This window comes from Heliconius melpomene, chromosome 8 (genome assembly GCF_056956725.1).
Source record: "Heliconius melpomene rosina isolate 202511_hmr_F chromosome 8, ASM5695672v1, whole genome shotgun sequence".
NCBI lineage: Eukaryota > Metazoa > Arthropoda > Insecta > Lepidoptera > Nymphalidae > Heliconius > Heliconius melpomene.
Window position 1 is genome coordinate 3,127,709 of NC_140396.1, and position 20,121 is coordinate 3,147,829.

The 20,121-nt window shown below is 31.2% G+C and overlaps 2 protein-coding genes and 1 pseudogene across 2 annotated transcripts; 2 read left to right on the forward strand and 1 right to left on the reverse strand.

Moving 5' to 3' along the window:
• The first annotated feature begins 681 nt into the window (after positions 1-681).
• Positions 682-8,131, forward strand: LOC146536683 (NAD-dependent protein deacetylase sirtuin-2-like). The gene is made up of 7 exons (XM_085189028.1): positions 682-829; positions 904-1,152; positions 1,802-2,008; positions 2,546-2,695; positions 2,921-3,113; positions 3,739-3,925; positions 4,425-8,131. The coding sequence occupies exons 1-7, from the start codon at positions 709-711 to the stop codon at positions 4,551-4,553; spliced, it is 1,236 nt and encodes a 411-aa protein (XP_085045154.1). The 5' UTR covers positions 682-708; the 3' UTR covers positions 4,554-8,131.
• Positions 8,132-9,163: 1,032 nt separating this feature from the next.
• Positions 9,164-15,236, reverse strand: spn-A (RAD51 recombinase homolog spn-A). Its single transcript, XM_085189029.1, has 6 exons — positions 14,995-15,236; positions 14,722-14,921; positions 14,030-14,177; positions 12,947-13,155; positions 11,987-12,116; positions 9,164-9,904 (listed from the first exon to the last, which is right to left on the reverse strand). The coding sequence occupies exons 1-6, from the start codon at positions 15,076-15,078 to the stop codon at positions 9,659-9,661; spliced, it is 1,017 nt and encodes a 338-aa protein (XP_085045155.1). The 5' UTR covers positions 15,079-15,236; the 3' UTR covers positions 9,164-9,658.
• Positions 15,237-16,671: 1,435 nt separating this feature from the next.
• LOC146536685 (uncharacterized) lies at positions 16,672-18,350 on the forward strand (annotated as a pseudogene).
• Positions 18,351-20,121: the final 1,771 nt, after the last annotated feature.

The following is a 20,121-nucleotide window of genomic DNA, read 5'->3' on the forward strand; positions in this document are numbered from 1 at the left end:
TTAATCATAAGGATTAGTGGTGGTGGTCTTCTAAAATTACGAATGCTTATGAAAATACAAATGAGAATATAAATAAACCAGATAAGTCGTTTCACATAAAATACATTGATAATATTATAATCATTTATTCATTTTAATCTTTACACACAAAGATAAAATGTAGATAAAATACATTACAAAAGAAAAATTTAGGATTAAGAATTATATAAGACGTGAACACATTTAATTTCGTTGTTTCTGTTCTTCTCAAAGATAATATTATGGTCCCGGGATTTTTACTTTTTTTAAATTTCGCGGGTGTCCAAGTGCGACAACTTTCCAGAGAACGGAAAATTTTCAAGGACGACCACAGTTTATATAAATTGTAATTATTAGTGTTATTTATAGTAATGATTTTTATTAAATATAAAAAAATATAAAGTTTCAGTTTAAAAATCGTACTCATAAATAAATTCTAATTTATGGCTAAAGACTAATCCATAATTAAAACGTGCATTTACGAAGCATAATTGGAACAAGATCAATCAAATATTTTAAGCTTAAAATAATTTAAAAACAACTAGCAGTTCTTAAATTTTATATAATTATAAAATAAGTAGAAATTAATATTATTTAACAAATATCAATATATGTACATAGTTTATAATATATTGTTATATTATGTAATAGGCGCATACGACGCAAATGTTACTTTAACTATTTCCGAGAATGCGCAACATTTATTTCTATCTGTCAAAAAGGCCGAGGCAATATTGGACAAAGGTTTGGAGTCGCAAATTCTGTTTATCGTATAAAATGTCTGCAAATTCCCCACCTGGAAAGAGTGACGGTAATTTATATAGAATTCTGCTCAAATATATTTATATGTTAAAGACAACAATCAACAATAACATTCAATTATAGGTAATGAAACTCGCGACAACGCAGTCCCGCCAAATCCAATTGAAAATTTAGGTTCAAGAATTCGGGATTTAGATGTTGACTCTATAAGGCGATATTTGGCACAAAAACTTGGATTTTACGACCCATCAGAAGTAGATGGGGAAGTAGAAAAAGTTCTTGATGAAGTTAATTTAGATGGTGTCGTCAAATGGCTTAAAAGTGAGCGATGCCAAAATGTTATAACTCTTTCTGGAGCTGGTATATCTACATGTAAGTATTTGTTTAGCTTAATAAAAAATTATATAGATGTTAACCCTTTTTTTAGCAAAGAAAGTAAAGATCATTTATTGTATTTTCTATTTAGGTATTTTTGATGTTTATTACATTTATAAATTATAATATTTCTATTTGTTAATTATATATACTTACAAAATGTGTTAAAAAATATAGGTAAATATTATATCTTGGCCAAAGTGTTTCGGCCAAGTTTCGATCAAATTCAAATGAATCTTTTTAATTGCTAGAAGTAGTGCTAAAATTGTTTCTTTTTATCCTGGCTTTTATTTTGCCAAGAAACTTATACTACTCCTAGTATAAGTCTAAGTTTCATTTAGAATTAAAATTTATTTATATGCCTATGCTTAGTTTGTCATCTTGTTTCTTGTGTTAGCCAACTGTTACATAAGAGCAATAAGTATTTTTTTACAGAAGTACTCAACAATCTTTTCTCATACAATATATATTTCTGATTTAATACTGCTTATAAAAACACACATCTTTTGTCACATACGAGAAGATTATATTTTTTAACTTTACATTTCTCTCTATGCAAAAATTGTGACATGTATTATATATATAATATTATTATTTTAAAACCCTAATATTTTCACGATATAATATAATCTTTAATATTTCACAGCTGCGGGCATACCAGATTTTAGAAGTCCCGAAACAGGCTTATACCACAATTTACAAAAATATAATTTACCAGAACCTCAGGCAATTTTTGAAATCAATTTCTTTAGACAAAACCCTAAACCATTTTTCACTTTGGCTAAAGAGCTGTTCCCTGGAAGTTTTAAACCTACTGTCTCTCATTATTTTATCAAAATGTTACATGAAAAAGGTGAGTGGTAATAGTTTTAATTAAGTATTTCTTGTTCCTTACTGTAAATATGCAATTGGCTGTTATAGGAAGTGAGGTGTTGACTTCCACCACTCCAGACATAATATCTCAAATTTGGTCCAACAGTAGAGAATGGAGTCTCTTAAAACTGGGTTCTCTCTTTTTATATGCGGGACAAGCTGTGAAATTAACAAAAAAGAAATATACTTAAAATAACTCAATCTTTGTTTTATTTACTTGTTTATAAATGAAATGGAAGGAGGAAGTAAAAGAGTGGAGCTTGTTGAAGCTATATTCTTTCTGCCATGCATGATGGTTGTGGGCTCAATCTCTAGTGGAGAGGGACAAATCATTCTCATCTCTTTGCACCGGTAGATAAAGTGCATTGTTTATATAATATTGAACTAGAATGTGAGCAAATACAGAAGATTGATTTGTTTTACTATTAGGGATTTAGGGATACAGTGTGAAAGTAAATAAAAAAAGGAAATTGTATAAGAAAATATGTTTTTAAGTTATAATTTTTTTAACTTACAGGCATTTTACTGCGTCATTATACACAAAATATTGATACATTGGAGAGAGGTGCAGGAATACCGGAAGACAAAATAGTTGAAGCTCATGGCACATTTTATACCTCTCACTGCTTGGAATGCCGTAAACAATACTCTTTGGAATTTATAAAAGGTAGTGTGTTAATAAAACTCATTTAATATCTTGTTTTTAAATTAAGAATTTCAGTAGTTTATTGTTTCAGTAAAAATAATTAAAGAAAATATTGAAGCTTAAAAAATTTAATATCCAAATTGAATCTCCAATAAAATATCTGTCAACATTTACAAAAAAAATATAAATTTTTTCGATCTATCTGAAGACATTAATGTAAACAATGTACTTTATATACTTTTCCAGAAAAAATATTTGCTGATGAAATACCAATTTGCACAGAATGTCCAGGTGTTGTCAAACCTGATATAGTGTTTTTCGGAGAAAGCTTACCAGAGAGATTCCAGCAGTGTCTCCAGGAAGACTTCCAGAAATGCGATATGCTTATTATTATGGGATCCTCACTAGAAGTACAGCCTTTTGCATCTTTGATTGATATGTAAGTTGCTATGAAAAAAAAGGACAGGAGAATCTTAGTAATAGAATCCCGCTTTCCCCTTTAGGTATGAAAGTTTGGGTGTAGTTAAGACTTCAAAAAATGGATTTTGAAAAGAAAAAAATAAACAACAAATATAAGAAACTGTCATATCCAATAAACACAAACAAATTTCAAAATATCCAATACCAAAATGACAATATTAATTTTAAATTTATGTAATAATAATAATAAAGCCTTTTATTTCCAACTTATAGAACAAATTTTGTTAGTAAAAAATTTTTTACTGTTAGCAACAGAAATATTTTAAATCTAATTATGTCTATGGTTTGTTTTGTTATTGCTTTAATTTTTTGTTGGCCCCTCTTAGTATGTAGGCCTCCTCCAGCTTGTCCTATTCTATGCTGTTTCTTGCTTTGAGCATCTAGTATTTGCCTGCAATGTCTTCAACAATGTCTCTCAATCTTATGTATGGCCTATCCAATATTCCTTTTGCCAGCAGGACCTTTCCATCTGGTTGCCAGAAGCAACTGGTACAATTTGTATATTATGTTTTAATTGTAATTAAGCTTGATTCTTTTATTTTAATTATAATTTATTCAAGATTAATGAGCAATGTTTTCAATAGGGTACCAGAATGGTGTCCTCGTCTACTCATAAACCGCGAGAAGGCAGGCATGAGGTCCTCCATACTCCGTCTGTGGGGCCTCATGAGTGGTGGCCTGCAGTTGGACGAGGAGTCAATTCGAGACGTGGCTTGGTTGGGAGACTGTGATGATGGCTGCTTGGAACTCGCTGATAGATTAGGGTGGGGGGTAAGTAGTCTAAATATAGAGATAATATAAATATTAGTAAGTATAAAAATGTGTAAGCAGGAATGCATGAGGTCTTTTATATTTTTCTAAGAAAGGTATGTATATTTCATTGAAATATCAAGTTAGTTAGTACATGTCTTGGTTAAAAATCATTTATAATACATCTGCCTCACTTTAAACCATGTGTACCACCCTTACACACATATTTTTTTAAAACGATACCCACACTTACTTATTCTCACAGAGGCTGTTGGAGCAACTGGATTAGCTACTCCAAATGTGACAGTTCCAAAGCCCCATTTGCGGGTGTTTTCTTTATTTTCATTTCCTTACTCTAGTAGACAAGATGTGGTGTTGAACTCCGAAATTCAAAACGAAATGTTTTGATACTTTGTCTGTGTATGGAGAACAGAGCATTTTAACACTAGGTTCTCGATGCCTACCGTGCTACTCGGGAAAGCGTGAAAGTTTATAAAAAAATCTATATTATCAATTCCAGGATGAACTGCGAGCCCTAGTCGCAAGTGAACATGAAAGATTAGAACGAGAAGGTGGTTTGAAAACACCTCACGCACCAGTAGTGGCCGAACCTATAGCCGGACATAGCTCACCCGAACCAAAACTATGAAAAGTAAAGTTTTTTCATTCCTTTTACATTAAACGTTAGCGTTTATCGGGATCCCGATTTGCGACTCCTAGTCGTACTCATACGAACACGGCCGAATAGCACCCGAAAATTTGTTGCAAGTCTAGTTTATATCTCAATGACATATTAATACTTTTAGTAATTGACATTTTACTGTTTGAAAAATAATATTATATATTTATTTAATTGTGTGAACGATTTAATTTGATTTTTCCAAATGGCTTGATTTTTTTTTGTTGAGATATATGACATTTTTTTATATGGTAATTTGAATATGTAATAACAAAAATAAAAAAGTGTATTATTTTTAATATTATGATTTTACAGATTATGTATATTTAAACCGTATCCTCTTATTAAAATTGGCCTAATATCTACATATTGTTGTGTAATGTGCCTGTTATCCAAGAAAAGATTTTATTTTATTAATTTATAATTTTCTATTGTAACTTTAGCATTTAAAAATAATACGTATGTACACAAATATTAAAGAATATTGCATAAACTATTGTAAATAAGAAAATTCTCTAATATTAAGCCATTTGGGGAAAGAATGGGATTTTATTTGAAATTGACGTATTTTACCAGAATGATAAATCAATTATATGTCAGTGTTATGCATATTATTTAAATAAATTTATCGAAATAATGTGTAAATTGAACTATTTATACTTATTTTATTATATTTTACTAGATTTACTTTTTAGTTCCTCTTCCTACTATTATTTTATTATTATATAAACAAATTTTATGTGTTTAATATTTAAAAACAATTCCGATAGTTAAGCTTTTATTATGTTTTAAATATGGATTGTATTTGTTCAGTAAATAAAACAAGATTATGTAGGTATTATTTGTAATGTCATAATGAATGATGATTTATTTTAATAGGAAATATTACTTTTAATTAGTCTCAAGTCCTCTATAGATGAAATATATAGGACATTAAAAAAAAAGAAAAATCTAGTCAATGTCCAATTACACACTAGTTAGTTTATTTCCCAAAATAAACAAATTTAAAAATGATCGGGAATCATGAACAATGTTTTAGTTGATATTAAAACAGAAAATTTTAAAATTTTCTGTACTAATATTATAAAGCTAGTGTTTGTTACAATCCGCTCGACGGCCGCAAGCCGAGGTTCGAGTCTCGCAGGGGGAGCCTCCTCACAGGCAGCCACTTAGTGCTTGCATTTCTTCAGGGACAGAGTACTCTCTTCCCTCCCCCCCAGGTGTCGCTGTAAAAGCAAATAGGGCTCACAGCATTAACCTCATGATAAAAGAAAATAGTGTTTATTTGATCGAACGTGATCTATGGAACTATTGGCTCGAAATAAAAAAAATGTATATTGTGTAAGATAGACCATTTATCAAAGAAGGTATGTGTTATATCTATTTCCATTTAATCACGGAGACAAGGTATACTTCCGCATAAATCCAGGGTTTCCGGGATAAAAGTAGCCTATATGTTCCTCCACAACCTCCTTTATCTTACAATGAAAGTCCAATAAAATCCGGTGCAGCCGTTACGGTGATTTGCCCGAACAAACAGAAAGACAGACAAAAATAATGTATACTGAAATCATATTTTTTGTACCTATATTTTTCTATAGGAGGCTTGTCTAGTGTATAATGAAAGTAAAGCAATAATTTAATTAAGTTGGTTTGCGTTTTGAAGTTTTATAATATATTTAATTAATTGTATTGTTTTTTATAATGGAATTAAGATGAATTAAATAAATCTACTAAATTAGTATTTTGTAAAGATATGTAGTTTTGTAAAATTAATCTTTTATATATTATTTAGTAGTCTTGACATATTTTATAAGTGTTTTCAGAATGACTGATTCTATTCGATTTTTTAACAAATTTTATGGTATAATACAATAAATATTTTATTGTCTTTAAAAATACAGACTATATAATATACTAGCTACGTGCTCGCGGCGTCGTCCGCTGCATATACACAATTATTTATTTACAATGAAGTACTATTATGTTCTAATAACATTATCATTTTAAAGAAAATATCCATAATTAAAAATTAGTTTCAGTTAATAAAAAAAATAGCTAATTTTGTAGCAATTTTGTCAAAGACAAATACTTTATAACTTTTTATTTATAAACCGATTTAAATAAAACAAACACCAAATGTTAAGAAATTTGCCAAAATATAATAGTAAAAACTATAGTTTAATAAGTTTAGACGACCTGAAACAGACTAGAAATTAAAAGAACAATTGTTTTGTGTTTTATTACATTGATAAATTTTGCAAAACTACATATAAATATATTTAGAAAAAAAATTCTATAATACTTATGCTGTGTATAATTGCTTTAATTGAAGTGAAGGGACTTAATTTCTATGCAAACTTTTAATTTTATTACATAAATGTGACTAAAATGAGCAAATATATTAATTTTAAATATAGACAATTACTTAACCAAGTGCTTAATGTATTATTATATAACATTAAAGTCATAAATTTTATGTAATTTTTCTATATCGATAACGCAACATTGTGGAAATATTGTAAATATATATATTCATAACTTCATGCTGTATCTCGCACATAGTAGGGTAGGCAGAGGGAACCTGGGAACCTAGTAACCTAGTGTTAATACACCCCGTTCCCATTAAGACACTTCCTTTCTCCATTTTCCGTCGATTGTAGAGGCATTGCGTGAGTAGTTGCGGAACACCTCAATTTGCCTCGTTAGTATAGCGAAGAAATAAATGTATAAAATATTTTATGTCCTTGAGTTGGAATCGAACCCACAATTTGTCGAAGTTTACAGTCGCATGCTTGTGACTGGCCTTAAATTATGTGATTTAATTTTAAAAAAAAAACGTTAAAAAATTTTATTACAACATTTTCACACTGCAGAGTCGATATATGTAATATAGAGTACTATATCTTTCTAGTAATTAATAATAAATAATAATAATTAAAATCTAAGGTCTATCGCTATTACAAATTGATACATTCTTTTTGTTTCAAACAACTTTTAAGTTGTTTACTCTTTCCCATACTAACATTACGAGACGTGTTGTGTATATAATAATACTATATGATGGTAATAGGTTTAAATCTTATGATATTTAAAAAATATATATATTTTATATAATATATAAATAATATACATAATGTTTTCCGAATCGAACCTGACTGATTGACTATAGTCAACCAGTCAGTTGGGTTTCATCAGCCAATAAACTATTTAAATAAATGAGACAATGTATAATTTTTTTATATGAATTACTATTCTAATGACATATTCGTATTTTATCGTGTTTTATTCTATTAATTTTCTATATTATGAAATAATAATTAAAAAATTTAGCTATGGTTACTTTTATGTTCGTAACATTTACGTGTAATTTCATAAAGAATTATAATGTTATTGGATTTTTAATACATTTTAGTAAACATAGCTTTAGAATGGTTTAGCCTAAGGGTTTAATGTGAGTTTTATTTATTTACTTTACATAAGTGGGTTTATTTTAGTGTCGAATGTGGTTATTTGGTTGAAATTTGAATTAAATATTTTGGCTCGTATATTGTATTTTTAATGGTTAATCTTCATATTTTCCAGATACTTTGTGTTTGTTTGTTTTGTCAGTTGGTTCATGACAGTTAAGTTGTGTAACAAACCTTTTTGCGTAATAAGAGAATTTTAAGGCCTTCCAAAATCATCTAAAAAATTGTCATAGAAACTAGCATATTCATATTAGGTGCTTTTTTTATGGTAAAAGGACAAGGCAAACGAGCGTTCAGGTCACCTGATGGTGATCACCGCCGCCCACGACCCCGTGCTACACCAGAGGAGCTACAGGTGCGTTGCCGGCCTTTGAGGTGGAGATAGACGCGCTTTTTAAAGGTACCCATATCGTACCAACCTGGAAACACTGCCGCGGGTAGACCGTTCCACAGTTCGGTGATGCGTGGAAGGAAATTTCTACGAAACCGCACAGTGCTCCTTCAATTTCGGTTTGATCAACTTTCTGTCCTAGAGTTTCACATCACACCTCCGTTTTTTTTATGTATTGGTGGTAAACAACTTTTGATATGGCAGTATATTAATATCTTATAAATTATACAAGCTAGTAAAATTTTAAATCAGATTTTCAGTGACGGATGTACCAGTAGGGTTGCAGCAAATTTTGCGGACGAATTTCTTTATTACTATGATAATAGTTAAAAATATCCTGTATCGCGGTTATCCTATTTAGGAACTTAAGTTAAATTCGACGGCTGCTGGACCGATGATGACCGTTCATTTAACTAGCTTTAGGCTATATGAAGGCACTGACGCCGACGATATATAAAACAACTAACACTAACAAATAAAAAAATATAAAAAGGGTATTCGGTACATAGAAAATAAATAAAAGTGAAATCTATTATTAATATAAGTAACAGACGCCTAAATTAATTTTGTATGTTTGATTAAACTTTTTTGCTACCTCCAGTTATTAGTCCTCAGCATTTAATCAGACTATGAAACCTGCTGATCTGACTAAAATATTTGAATTAATATATTCTACAAAATATCTATTTGGATAGTAAATAGATAATAAAAGACTCAAATAATTCATGGTACTTTTTTTAATTTACAAACTACATACATTTACATAACATCCTTATAAATTAAAGATATTTATAACTACTTGTGTAAAATAATTATTAATTAATGGAGTTATTGTTTATTTTTAATGAGTAATTTACACAAAACTTATCTAGTAATATTTATAGCTAGGACTGATTTAAAAAATAGGAAGATGAATGTAAGGTATGGAAATATGACGCCGAAAAGACTTCAACGTATGTCCCACAGTGAACATATTAAATATATGCCAATTTAATGGCACTAATATTTAAATTGTATCATCATGAGCTTATTTCTTAGAGTCCACAATACCCTACATGCATATTTATTACTTTACAGTATTATAGTATAGTAGTATTATTCCAAAGGGTCTCTGCTAACTTAGTAAATTATTTCAAAATAAGGCACTTAACAGATTATCAACAATTTCAACCATTATCAACCGTTATCAACCATTATCAATTAACGTTTAAAACCTATTCCTTAGCATCCGTAATACCCTCAGTGCTTATAGCAAACATGGCCTCAGTCTCAGGTAGGCAAGGGCTATCATATATCTTACAAACTCTGTTATCTCCTCTCCCTTTCCTCAAATACAATCTTGTAGTTGATGCATGTGCTATAATGTGGCCACCGATGGGTTTCTTGGTGTCAGCATTGAACACGCCTACCGTGTCCACTTGAGCTACAACTTGGTTTGTTATAATTACTGCCACACCAAACTGGAAGAAATATTAATTAGATTTATTTTTAAGTATTATTTACACAGTAAGGAATGAAAAATATTCAGAAACATAAAAAAAATACTTATAGCGGGACTCGAACCTATTCCTCCTCTAGCCAATTCAGCCATACCATATTATTATTGAATTATTCTATATACTTTATTATACGTTATTATCTCTGGAGGAAGGGAATGATTGTTTTCAAGGATATTTATTGGGTATGGAAAATTTTAAACAATCATCCTTAGAGATGATAATAGGAAGGTTATGTACGAATTTCATGCACGTAGGTTAACAGGAACTATTATCAAAGTTCACAAATTAAAATTAGCGGGTACGTGACATATTTTTATGAAATAAATTATAATAAAGGGGGAGAGAACTTAATACATTCGATTTCAAAGTATTGGAAGTAGAGTGGACAATGTGGATTGAATGAACTTAACATGGCTATTTGTCTTTACAGAGCAGTGAAATGAATATAATGCTCTCCCCAAACGTGGCTCGAAACCTACAACCATCGAGTTTACATTCAGACGCTGTAAATATATATACAGTGGGTAAAAAAAGTATTTGCACACCCTCATTTTTTGATGTTACATCTACAAAAAAACAGAATGCTTTTAGTTAATTATTGTATTTAATAGCTTAATCTATATATATTTCGAATTAGTTAATAAAATTTCTCAGAAAATAGAAATTAGAAAATGAGGCGGTATATACACATATTTCAAAGTCAAATAAGTATTTGCACACCAACCGGCTTGTACGTATTTTGTAAAAAAAATCAATAATAAATGAAAGAAAAGACACTTAATATTTTGTGTGCATTCCATTAGTATCAATGATGACTTGCAATCTCCTTGGCATCGATTCCAATAATTTGGACGTTGTTTAAATCGAGATTTGAGTCCATTTCTCCACCAAAGCACGCTTCAAATCATTTTTATTTAAAAATTTCATTTTCCTCAAATTTTAATCCAGCAGATGCCATGAATTTTCAATTGGGTGGATGCCTGGCGCTTATGGCGGAGTTTTCAGCATTCTACGGACATTGTACATCACCCATTCCTTAGGTTTTCATAGCTGTATGCTTAGGATCATTGTCCTACTGAAAGATAAAATATCACGCAACACTTTACCGTAATCTACTGCTTTCATTATTCCTTCGATAAAAGCCAAGTTTCCCAAACCATTTGCTGTCATGCAGCCTCAAACCATCACATGACCACCGCCGTATTTGCTATGCACATGTTTCGCCTGAAGTTCAGTATTTTGCTTGGGCCACACAAATGTTTGTCTGTCCGTTCCAAAAAGATAAAATTTGCTTTCGTCAGAAAAAAATAAAATTGTTCCAAAATTCTAAAGGGGTATTTACGTATTCTTTCGCGAAAGTTAGTCTTTTTGTTATATTGGCCTCACTTATGTAAGAATTTTTCATCGCTGCTCTGCTGCGAAGACCAATGTTACCCAGTACGTTTCTTACAATTTGGGCACAGACAACCTTACCTGATCTTGACGCGATGTCATTTGATAAGCTTTGAGCGCTTGTAAATGGTTTATTTTGTACCGATTTTACAATTTCTCTCCTTTCTTTCGTACTGAGCTTCTTCGGAAGTACGGACCTTGCCTTATTTTCAACACTATCCATTTCTGCTCATTTTTTTTATAATATACTACACAGTCGAGTAATTTAACTTTAAATTTAACCCAATTTGGCGATAACTTCAACCTTCATTACGGAGTAAAATAATTTCTTCTCGCGTCGATAACGATAGTTCAAATTCTTTCGGCATGTTGGCTTCAATATTTTTTCTGAACACTAAACAAATGTCTCGTTATTAGAGTACGTTTCCCGATGTTCACATGTATACAAACGATGTTTAGTGAAAAAGTGTTTTTACCATCTCATTTATTTACTTCTATTTTCTAAGATTTTTTAATAATCAATTCTAAATATATATAGATTAAGCTATTAAATACAATAATTAACTGAAATAATTCTGTGTTTTTCTAGGTGTAACTTCAAAAAATTAGGTGTGCAAATACTTTTTTTACCGACTGTATATAAAAAATCACCTCATCAGCCAGCCTCAAGAGCATTCTCATAAACCTGCCGAGATGCAGTTGTCTTGAATTGAGCTCCCCTCTACCAGAGTAGTCGGTTCTGTATAAAGCTGTCGCACTATCCACTATTAATAAAGAGTATCTGGAAAATATAAAAGTAAATTTTCCTACCTTCCCGCATATGGCAAGGTAGACTGAAAATACGTTTCCTACTTTCCGCTTAATTATTGAAATTGCATTGCATGTTGACTAACGGAACTCAACGACGTGCTTCGTCTTGGTACTAGAGTGAGCAAAATAAAAATAATCGACGAATTTACATTGTAAATATATCTGCTGCGAAAATAAGGATTTTTCTTGGAAATATTTATAGCTTGTCTAGATTTAAATTTAACATAATCTAATAATAATAAGTAAAAACAGACTAACCATATCAAAAATAAAAACGTACCAAATAATTCCATTTTCAAATGCAGCACAAATTGGAAAAAAATGTTCAAAATACATCAAATTATTAATAAGCCCAATGAGAATAATAAATTTATCAAAAGTAGCAAATTAATACTTTTAAAGTAAAAAATTGTTAAATTGCGAAAGATAGTTACCATATTTTATTTATAAGTCGTAAGTTCAATTCCAGATTACAGAAAATTTATATAGAAAAATCTCACTAATATAAAATTAAAATGTCCATTAATTCTTCGAAACACGTAAAAAAAACAAGCACTCCAATTTGGACAACAATTTGAAACTTAATTACTTTATCATTAAACAATTTTTATTACTGTCGACTCATGTCAATAATAATTTAAAATTATTTTTAACTATTATTACTATCAATAACATTATATTTATAAAAAAACCTGTGAAACAAAACTTTCTTTTTAAAAATGCTTTATTTACTATAGAAACCACCACCCTATTTTATAGAGCAACAAAAACAAAATTTACATAATATAAAAATATACTTACCGAGATTCAGCCATCATAGCGCAGGCCTGTACCAGCAGTTGTGTTTGATGGTCGGTATTGTAAGCTCTGGCGTAGGCCACGTTGTCCAGAACCGCAGCTCCCTCCATACCGTATCTTTGGGCTACCGCTAAAAGTCTTTCGGGTCGAAAGGTGCCTTCGGTGTCAATGTACATACATTTGCCTTCACCACCGGATTGCTCTATTGGTAGCTGAAATATTTAAATATATTTATAATTAGCTTGAATTATCAAAGCCCAAGACAAACAAATATGGAGAAAAATGGAAGAGAAGAAAGTCTTCTAGATCCTTTATAGTAAACAACAAATAATATACACAAGAAAAAATATGATGTATCATACACAATGTACCTACTTTCTATATTCACTGCTCATCTTTAATAATAAATAAATAAATAAATAAAAATTTTAGCTTTACATATTATAGCAAGGCAGGCAGAGAGAACCTAGTATGGCACTCCTTTCTGCTAATATTATAGGCATAGATCTACAAGGAAGCAAGGAAGGTTTTGTGAAAGACAACAAATATTCTTAGAATATCATTTTAACATCTTCATATAGTAGTTCAAATTATAAAAGTTTTAGAGTTGTTTTTTTAATTAAGTATGGTAATAATACAATACAACTAAACTATCCTGTTTTCATTGTCAAATATAACTAAAAACATAATTCAGGTGAATTATTTCAATAATTAAAAGTTAAGGTTACTTTTTTTTATGGTAAAAGGACAAGGCAAGCAAGCGTTCAGGTCACCTGATGGTGACCACGGCCGCCCACGACACCGTGCAACACCACAGAAGCTACAGGTGCGTTGCAGGCCTTTGAGGTGGAGATAGACGATAGATAGTTAAGGTTACTATTTTATTTATTAATGTAAATAATTTAATAACCTGATTATCAAATTAAAAATCTTTTGTCTTCTAATGCACTAAGTTTTATTTTCAAATTAACTGTATGGGTGGCTATCAATGTATTGAAACAAAACAATGTATCAGTCCAACCACTTGTACAGTTCTAGTTTGTAAAGGAACAACAAATGAAAAACAAAATATGAAGAATATAATACCTGACATGTCACTGCAAGTGTGTGGCATAATTGTGTTTTCCCAGTACGAAATTCACCAAAAATCTCAGTTATTGAACCAGTTTCTAGTCCTCCACCAAGAAGCCTGTCTAATTCTTTAGAGCCAGTTGTCAGTTGGATTATTTCAGCTCTAAAACCATACATAAATTAATATGAGAAGGGACATTGTGATACAGTGGCACAGCATATCAATGTATACCAAATGGTTGTAGGTTCAAACAAACAAACAAACAAACAAAATACTCTTTATTGTACTATAGAAAAGACACATATACATGTATTTAATACATAGAACAGTACAATGGGCGGCCTTATCGCTAAGGGTTCAATTGATGGTAACAATTCAATCTTTCTCAAGAGAACCAATTACTTATATTTCTGTGCTTGGGTAACAAGACACGGCACAGAGGTGAGTTCTCCATTCAACACATATTTAATAAAAATAGAGATTGTGTTGGATTATACTCAGCAATATGTCAATATAACAAGCAGTGTATTTTTTACACTGCACTTTGAGGTTGTTAGATTGAAATTTAAATTGAAAAGTTATATAATGCTTTTATATATTATAGACTTATTGAGAGATTGTTATATATATTATAAAATTATTAATTTCATATTAATATTTTTTAATATTTATTATCAATTTTTATAAATTATTGCTTGAAACAAACCTTTTCTGGTGAAATTCTGTAGCAGTGGTAAATCCCATAGGCACTAATTTAGAAGCCTCTGATAATATTTTATCAGCTTTAGCTTCCGAGATTCCTTTTATTGTTATTAACCATTTTTTCGGGGCATATGCTACAGATTCTACAGTATGGTACCCTGCCTCTTCCAGTTTCTTAATATCACCAGACGTTATGCCATTGCCCTAAAAACAAAAATATTATTTATTGTTCGGAATAAAAAATACAAGAACATACTATATTGCAATATATTCTCACTTCTAATTTACTAATCAGCTGAGGTCCGCATTCATCGAGGTCTTCCTCAATGGTAGCAGTGGTTGCCGTTGCAGTAGCACTCATTTCACAAAATTTATATAAATATTTACAATTAACATTTAATAATATCAGATTTTTTATATAAATTATAATTATTTATTAGTCCTAGAACAAATGAAGAAGTGCAGGCTGTGTAGGTAAATAATTTAAATTTATTTGTGAGATGATGTCAAACGTCAAAGTCAAACAATATAAACCAATTGTCTAATTTTCCCTCGTTTTTCTGAAATAATGTCAAAACTAGCTTTATCTCACATCGATTACTTAACGAATCGATTATTATTAGTTACTACAATAAATTCTTCGAAAATAGTAAGTGTATTCCTTTCTTAAATCATTGAATATATTATTTTAGATTTATTAAATATTTTTAGCCTGAAAATAAAATACAATTAAGAATAAAACCAGCATGTTATTTCAGTGAACAAAATTTTTGCACTTTATACATAATACTAGTTAGAAAGCTATTTTACGACATGTCTTAAGTTTTAACTAATGAAATGATGCCTCTTTTCATCCTTTAAGCTACACATGTACACGGAAGAATAAGAACTATCGAACGGCGAAATATCGAGAGCATATTTTATTTGTGGACAAATAAATCATAAAGGCGGTATAATTAGGTTTCAGAAGTGAAATATCAAAAGAAAACTACACAACACTAATGTTACAAATACAATCTTATTTATTAAAAATCAAAATAACTATAAACTGAAGTTTATATAACTAGAAACTTATATAAAACACCAATAACATTCGAAAACACATATAGGTATTTACTCAGTGTTAATTATAGCAGCTCTTTTATCCAATTCACAATATTTATTAATTAAAACATTTAAATTACTTTATAATTTGCTAATAATTATCTATTAACAACTTAGTAACAAATCACATCGACTACAACACGTGTAACCTCAAGTATATGAGGGCCAAATATGTCTTCCCGCTTAAATTAGTAACTTAATAACAAAATGAAAAGAGCGGGATGTCAAAATGACATTGACACATTGCAGTACTATATTTGACAGTTGACATTTGTAGCACAGAAGTCTCCTAAGTCGGCCATTCTGACCCTGCGTCGTCCCCGACGTAGCTGATCCAGTTGCCTCATCACATGCTGGTGCATCCCGATTAGCCCCAAAGTCATCGGCGTCGTTTCATGGCTGTATTGATGAAAATTCTACAGTAGTACCATATTCGCTGTCTTCATCATCTAAAATTTTAAGTTTATAAATGTCTAAACAATACAACATAAACGGATAGGCAATCAAAATATACAGACAAAAGATATAAAAATAAAAAGTTTTGAGAGCTCTCATTTTTAACCCTGTAAAATCTTCATATCCAAGTATGTTCAGTCCGGTGCAGCAAACTCCGGAACCTGTGAACAGAACAGTCAGAAGGCGTCCCCTCTGTCTGCCAGGACCAAATGTCCACATAGACGTCACATGGCCACAAAGACCAAACGTCAGCAAGGACCAAATGTCCACAAGGCCATAATGTCAGCAAGGACCAAATGTCCACCTTGACCACAAGGACCAAACATCCTTCAGAGCCACATGCTCTTCACAAAATCTTTCAGGGCCACACACCCGTCAAAATTTCTCAGGCCATATGCCTCATCAGACCAAACGTCTGATACAAGTCAAAGTCAAAAGTCAAAGTCAAAACACCCAACCCAACCCCATGTATGTGCCCAAAGGGACCACACATCCAATTGAACTCAATAAACAAACTGCCACATTACACCAGTATTGTACACTAAGCCCCACCTTGGTTGTCAGACAAAAATTAAACATTTAGAAAAAGAATTAATGGAGGAAGAGAAAAATAAAATGTCAGTCTGTATGTATGTAAGCATGTAATGATTTAGAAAGAAATTGTGCTAGACAACAAAGCAAGAATTAGTGCAATACAGTTAAAATAACTTGACAACGAAAAAGGCAGTACAAATTTCCAGTTATTAATCGCCATGCCATTGTACCATGTTAGAGCTCCTCGAGTGGTTTAACTACCACCACTCAATTATTAATTACCTCAGTCTTATAGGAGCTCGGCCTAACCTGACCTCTATTTATAATTCAACCAACATGTTCAATTTCCGTTGAAGTAATAAACATATTCGAAATTTTTATGGGAAAATCGGTTTTTTTGTTTGAGTATTAATAGTAACTGAATCCCATCATAACGCATTATCAACACGTCATCAACATATTCTAAAACATGACCACATTCAATATGTGTTTACATAAAATATGACAACATTCAACACATGTTTACATAAAATATTCATAACCACCACCACCACCAAATTATCCGTGTGTGATCATCAATCAAAGGGAGAAGATAGCTTCCTCCGACATTCAACCCTTTCAGTGCCCCACAATCAACACATATCCAGTCATACACACTTTGGATTGCACCCGCCAACACACATACAACACTCCTCTCTTCAAGATAGCTGACAATTTTATGTACTTTAAGCTTTTCCCCACCCCATATAGAAGATAAGCATTTTCCCATATTTACCGTTGTTTGCACATTTAATGGCACTGGCGATCGAATAATGTGAAAATTTATTTATTATGTACATAAGAGAATCCAGCTAATAACTTAAGTGGTACATTAATGTGTTGCCAAACGCTGAATGTGCTGACAGACACTTCAATACAGACACACACTTCAGACACACTTCACACTTCAGACCAGGACAGACACTTCAATAGACATTCCTAGGCATTGTTTACTCCTCACTAATTAAGTTGTCTAAAATTGTCTCCTATATCATAAACGATAAATTATTATTTACTATAAACATTCTTCTGGTTTCAATTTCCCATTTTGATTTGTTTAAAATAATTCAAACTCCTTAACCTCATAATAGTAGTACACAGAAATCTTTTGCTACAATAATCCCTTCCGCTAATTACTTATATAGCCATTAATAGAGATAAGTCTAAATATTGTATCCTCAGTAATATACTCGTAAGTAATAGTTGTAAACTTAGTCTTAGCAAAAATTATTTATGTAGTAATCTTAATGAACTTGATGTAATCGATAGTCCTATTTGTGAAACCGAAATTATGTCTATGTATGTTATGGCTTTTAAATCACTTCCTATTATTTGTAAAACAAATTTTATTTTAGGAAATTTACATTTTTGTCAATCACTAGGTAATAACTGATGGGTCTTTATTTATTCAAATCTACTAAATTGCATGTTAATTGTAATAACAATGATTTCAATGTATCTTTATTTGACACTGGAATTTTAACTTTGAAGCTGAATTAATTTACTCAGAATGTTACCTACAACATATGTTACAGATGTAAATAATTAATTATTAATTTTAAGTCTCCATATACATTCTACCATTAGGCATGAAAATATTACATTTGGTTTTATTAACATAAAATTTACAATTTTTATATTTACTTGTTATGTAAAATTTATTAGTTCAATTAATCCAACAATTAAATTAAATTCTACTCATTCTGATTTCAATCTTATAGCAGATAATTGTTGCAATTGCACATAAATTAAAAATATTAATAATCCTAATTTGTTTAATTTAATAAATCCTAAGTTATATACAAGGTTTGCACCCTTATCTGCAGCATTGCATCACTTCAATACTATGTATATATGCATTAATAAGTCATTAGTATATGTATGTATGCATTAATAAGTCATTAGTATAAAACATAGTTAGTCTACCTGAAACTCTCCTAACAGCCACACATTTTTCTATTTCCACTGTGACTCAATTCTATTCGTTTTATGATTGAGACTAATTAATATGTTTTAAATTATTACCAAATCTCTTTTTAATTGATTAATCTTTTTTTTTTTAAAACAACTTTAAGCCAAATGTACATAACAGCACACACATTCTACATACAATAACATCAGCATCTATAATAACTAGAACAGGCATGCAAGATCTCAGAACAACTATCAAGTCGGCTCCAAGCGAGAGCTCATCAATAGCCAAGGAAACAAAACCATTTCCTTCCAACAAAGTAACAGTATTACTCACCCTCTAAGGTACAGTTTATTGATTCTCCCTCACACAACTAACATTTCAAAACAAACAAAGGTTACAAGTCATACTGCTACCATTTTTAGGTTTCCTTATCCAATGTTACTCACACCCCCTTCACCAACCATAAAATTGTTCCAATCTAAAAGAATTGTGTAACGGACGCCCAATTATTAAGCTATGAATCTCTTGTCTTTCCTTTTTTTTTAGTCACTATGAATTATGCTCAACTGGCATGCTCAAAACGCCATATATCAAGAATCTAATTTAATTCACTAAGCCCTATATACATTGACAAGAATCATCTCAAGGCAAACTGGCACCCGTCTCTCCTCTAGCACACTAAGCACAACCGCAGGACTCTTCAGAATCAGCCTGCATAAAACATCAACCACCTATGATCACCAGTAATCACTCACTCACTCATTCAACCATGAACATCACCCTTAAGGCGCCCAAAGTAATGTGATAAACATTCTGAATCATTCCAGTTATTAGCACTTCTAACCCTCTCCACCTCCTCACACTATAGCTCAATATTATTGATAACAGAGTCAGTTTGATATAAAATAGTTTTGTATTATTCAACTATTTAAAGATTTTATTGCATCAGAAAGATTATGGGCTAACTTGGTAACCCCTGAAGTACATTGAGAAGGTGATGAGGTATCAGAGGCTATACTTTCAGATAATGCACCTTTGGGAAAAGTATCAAATCTAACAGTTAATCATTTAAATTTGTTTTAAACAAACTAGCATGACAGGTTGAATTATGAGAAGAAATATTATTTTGTGTACCTTTTTCAAGTTTGTCTAATCTCCAAAGAAATGCATTGTAATGCTCACCAGTAGAGGCACTCAGATACCTGGAGACACACAGAGACGCGTCGCGCTTCTGCGCGCATACACGTGCGGGGACGCGTCGCTCATCAGTATCAGAGGCGCGCAGATACGCGCGGGGACCGCATCGAGAGCAGTGGCGCGCAGATATGCGCGGGGACCGCATCGAGAGCAGTGGCG